General features: G+C 44.8%; 2 protein-coding genes across 2 annotated transcripts in view; both read right to left on the bottom strand.

The window, feature by feature from the left end:
* jpt1b (Jupiter microtubule associated homolog 1b) overlaps window positions 1–4,677 on the bottom strand; it is an 11,458-nt gene extending 6,781 nt beyond the window's left edge. The window contains exons 1-2 of the mRNA XM_043235058.1: window positions 4,494–4,677; window positions 2,112–2,251 (exon numbers count right to left, since the gene is read on the bottom strand). Of these exons, the coding sequence (XP_043090993.1) occupies window positions 2,112–2,251; window positions 4,494–4,549 (196 nt within the window). The 5' untranslated portion in view covers window positions 4,550–4,677. The remainder of the gene's footprint in view (window positions 1–2,111; window positions 2,252–4,493) is intronic.
* The window catches only part of LOC122341572 (tripartite motif-containing protein 16-like), a 341,738-nt gene that overhangs the window by 39,347 nt on the left and 297,391 nt on the right, over window positions 1–5,000 (bottom strand). The window lies entirely within an intron of this gene.

Raw genomic sequence — 5,000 nt, 5'->3', positions numbered from 1 at the left:
TTGTTCATACGCTAAACGTCAAACAAAATCGCATTTTATTCCTAAAATATGCTTTTTGGGGGGCTTTTTCCTGACGGTTGACAGTATTTTCAGATTCCCGCAGGGATAAAGAGATCTCAAAACCCCTTTCTGTAAAAACCTCACCTCTATAAAACCAGGAATTTTCCAGCGTTCAGATAGATCTTCTGGAAGCGTTTGCAAATTAGCGCGCGCTTCATTAGCTTACTTAAACGTAACATTTCCGGCAATACAAAACAATTCTCCCAAGTGTGCTGCAATGAACCAAACGTATCCATTCGTTGCATTTGTGCGTCGTCTTGCTTTAATAGAGAAAAACGTAATGGGATTTTAACTTGAACAACCGACTGTTGTGCTCCATTAGCGAATTTAAAAAGCTAAAACAATAGACAAATCACAACGACATCCCGTCAGGCACCTCTGGCCGACACGATGAACTTCCTGTGCTCATTCAATCAAACCGACGCTAGAAATCAGCGGATACTGTACACACATGAAGTCAGAAGGCCGGTATCAAGTCTCCAAGAGCTTGACGTTCATGGCGCCAAATCTCTCAAAAAGACATTTTTTTGGTCCGCTAACTCGTATCTGCTTTACGTGCTACCGAATCTGAGCTTTGAGTTACGGCTGGAAAATAACCAGACGCCCCAAACGCTCCGGCGAGAGCCAGGAGAACGCCTTTAGAGAGAGAATAACCAGATATACGAAGGACACCTGCCTGAGCGAAGCATTAGCGCTGAACCAAAGCTCAGATTATCCCCGCGCCAGCGTTTATCCGTATATGAGCTTGCGCGGGGGCCAAGCGCTTCTCTTCCAGAGAACGAAGACGCTGCCAAACTCGGGAACATCTGAAGGCCGAGGTGCCTCGCCGTCTTGCTCCCTTCTGAGGGAGCATCCTAGGTAAGTGACGGATCTGGAGCAGCGCGTGAAGCACGCGGGAGAAGCGTTTTGACATGTCGCTAGACTAATAACATCAAACGGCGTCAGATTATTTGAGAAAATTCAGCTTATAAGCCAACATTTCTGTCGGCCGTGTAACACGGACTCTCTGGACTGGATGCTTCATCATGATGTCACTCGCATCATTACCCGACATCATGAGTCACTTCCTGAATCACTGGACTCTCAGGATATTTGCCCAGGAAATGACATCATGCCTAAGGTATGCGGACACTCAGTGGTCAAGCGCGTGTTATTAACCCTGGAAAAATCTTACAAAGACTAATTAAACATCACCGCACGCTACATCTGTTTGCAATGCTGTATATCGGACAAAACAAATGTGTTAAAGAGGAAAAAAAAAAAAAGATAAATAAATCACTTATTGAGGAGAAAAAGATGCTGGTTCCGTTTTATAAACCTTAAGTGACGACCACATTTTACATATTTTCCTACTGAAACAATAAAAAGATAAAAATGAATGATACTACTCTTCTGTGAAGAAGTTTTTTTGTTTTACTATAATGAACTATAACCAAAGATTTATTTCAACAACACTGACAATGATCAGAAATGTTTCTTCAGCAGCATATCATCATATTAAAATGATTTCTGAACGGTCATGTGACACTGGAGTAAGGATGCTAAAAACTCAGCTCTAAATCACATTTTATATATATATATATATATATATATATATATATACACACATATACATATATATATATATACACACATACATATATACATATACATACATATACATACATATATACATACATATATACATACATATATACATATATATATATATATATATATATATATATATACATACATATATATATATAGACAATTTTTTTGAAATGTTAAAAAATTATTAATTCAATTTAATAAATGCATAAATGCAGCCTTGATAAGCAGAAGATTGAGCAAATAATATTTTTTTAAATTTTCATAATAATTAACAGTAAAAATCAGTGTTTCATCTCGAGCATGTAAGGGTGACAATGCTATGCTGAATTTAAATAATGCAAGTATTAAAAATCTAACCAAATCCAGACCAGAAGCAGAATTTAAACCAGAGATGTGTGTGTGTGTGTGTGTGTGTGTGTGTGTGTGTGTGTGTGTGTGTGTGTGTGTGTGTGTTGCACCTGGTGGGTTGTTCCTCCGATGGGCATGAGGGTCGTCAGGTTCAGCAAAGATACTGGAGGCCATCTTGTTTTTGCGCGCAGGCTTCTCCTCGTCTGCACCGAAGGAAATATTGGAGGCTCCTCCAGGAGGACACAACACCCTACGAGACACAATGCCCAACAAATCAGTCACACACAGGAGCGAAAGGAACGGCGCACGCTGCGTGAAGGACACACGCGCCACGCAACGGCAGAGAGTGACCGTTTTACATTGTTTACATGCCAGAACAAGGAAGCGACGTGAAAAAGAGAGTCATTGACAAGTCATGGGTTTAGCCTTTTACGATTAGCAAACAACCCTGCCGCCGGTGCATTCCTACAGTATTTTGCTCGACATTTTTCATCTTCTTCCGAGAAGCCCACTTTCATCATAAATCTCAGAATAACGAACTGCGTGTTCATTTCTTAACGTTAAAATACACAGCTGCCGGTTTGAAATGAGAAAAACGTCCCAGAAAATGTGTTTTTTTCCCATTGCCTAACGCGAGTTTGCAGCATAACGGTTCAATAAAATATGCAAAATTTGTCAAATTAATTCCCATTTTAATAAACAAAGCGTTTTGCATTGAATATGCACATTTATGCATTTGGCTGGTACTTCCATCCAAAGCGACATAAAGTCACGCACACCCATGACCTCTACGTCTTTAACAATAAAACACACCTCTTGTTTCGGTGAGGTAAAGCGACTCATACAACGAATGACTTGGGCCAGATCAACCACCCCTGAGCTGTAAGACACACACACACACACACACACACACACACACACACACACACACACACACAGCTGACCAGAGCAGAGCTCATCTGCACACACACCAAGTGCAGATTCCAGCGTTGGATGGTTTTCATTCAGCACATATGTTGATTCATTAAAAAGCCACGAGGGCGGGCGTGGAGTGAAAAGCAGCGGCCCCGTGATTGATGCGGTCGAGGGGAAGCCCTAATCGATGCTTCCTCGACGCCCCTCCCTCAGCAGAAGCAGAGCAGCTGACACCCGCCGGCAGCTGTCAGGGTCGCCTCCATCCCAAAGCAACTTTCTGCGCCTTTTGTCAAAGCGAACGACGGTGCGGCGATTAGAAAAACCCGACCAGTGCCGTCTGGACGGACTGGTTAAACAGCTAATGCCTTAACCAGACTAAAGCTCGGGATCAGATCAGGGGACTTTATTAGAGACGAAGGCCGTTCGCTCGAGACCCCACCCAACCGACACAGGAGACACATGGCATTAAAAAAAAAAAAAAACCCTAGATGAATGGCGAAAACACCACTAAATCAGACCGAGTGACCAATAAACACGCCCGCTCTCGGCTTGACCTACATTTCTGGCCGTTCGACACCGAGGGAAACCCCAGACACGCGGGATTTAAAGGCTAAAACCGGGCTTCGGAGGCGGCGAGGGCGGCAACGTGTTGCAGCGAGACCCGAAAGCGTCGGGACGAGCGCGCCAGACAACGCCGCGGTCCTCGTTTAAAAGGACCCAAGCTCGTCTCTGCGCGTCGGGCGGAAACAAAAGCCGCTGCATCGCCTCTGACACGCGAACGCCCGAATGCGTCTCCATCCCTCCTTTGAAAGTTAGGGATGAGATCATCTCTGGACACACAAACGCACCTAAAAAAAAATAGATGAATAAATAGTAATCGGTTAGTTTGGATCGCGTAGACCTTTGGCCAGACGTGCAAACCTTCCGCTGGCTGGCTGGACCGAGTTCAATGCATCTGTTCCAACCCTAGTACCAGAAACCTTTTAAGGACAATAGAGCGTGTATTTTTGGGCCAGAGCTCGAGGTTAGACTGAACGGTCAGATGACTGGGATTATAACTGATAAAAAAAAAAAAAAACAACAACCCAACTAAGCAGCCGAGAAAAGCATGCATTCATGGAAGCAACGCAATGCACAATGCAAATGAACTTTAAAGCAAACGAGCCGGTTTGAGATGGCAGTGGCAGCCTGCCAGCCTCGCTCCTTTATGCTGGGTGAAGTTCGGGCACCGTTCACATCAAAACACCAGACATCGCACCAAAGCACACGCGCACGACGAGCCTGGAGCCGATCTCGCGTCGGAATAAGGGTGGATGAGTCCTTCCCAGCCGGGAGGAAGAGGATGATGATGGTGGTGGCAGACAGTCTGGGTTGATCCAGACCAAACGAAAACGTGAAATCAGCCCGAATCCATTAAACCCCCGCATTCGGGCTGATAAGACGCGTTTGCGTTCATGCATCGGAGGAGGAATCAATGCATCCATCAGGCCACCATCATCATCCTCACCATCATCATCACCTCCAGCTCTTCTTTTGTCTCGCTTCTGATCGCAACAAACCCCTTTAAATGCGTTTACCTGGAGCTGTTTTTGGCACCGGGCTCCATGCCTTGGAAGGTGGTCGTCGTAGTCATGTTGAGCGGGTAATGTGCTCGCTAAACCGCGTTAGAAAGGCTTCAGCTGGACTGAATTCGCCTAAAGTCCTTTATCCCGCATGGACTCCGCCCGGACCAGCTGAAATCCGAGCGCAGCGGAGCGGCCCTTTAGACCAGCCCACGAAGCCCCGCCCACCGCGGCGACGCGCCACCTGATTGGGCGGAGGACAGCGGGTCCCGGCGTTTGATTGGAGGACCGGCCGTCATTCAGACAATAGCCGTCGTCGGTTTGTGTGATGTGGTTTACTGCAAAATCATCCGTAGGATATTGACAAAAACGCGTTTTTATGCGAATATAGTGCTTGCTTTTTCATTCGAGTATTTTTAAATTTAAGTTATTAAACCAAAACACCCACATTAAGCCATTTTATCGTCATTTTAGTAAAAAAAAAAAAAAAAATTGAATCATATTTTTAATTAGTCAAAATAC

Source organism: Puntigrus tetrazona, chromosome 3, assembly GCF_018831695.1.
Source record: "Puntigrus tetrazona isolate hp1 chromosome 3, ASM1883169v1, whole genome shotgun sequence".
Classification (NCBI taxonomy): Eukaryota; Metazoa; Chordata; class Actinopteri; order Cypriniformes; family Cyprinidae; genus Puntigrus; species Puntigrus tetrazona.
Note: the sequence above shows the minus strand (reverse complement) of the source record. Positions and strands in the feature narration are given on the sequence as shown.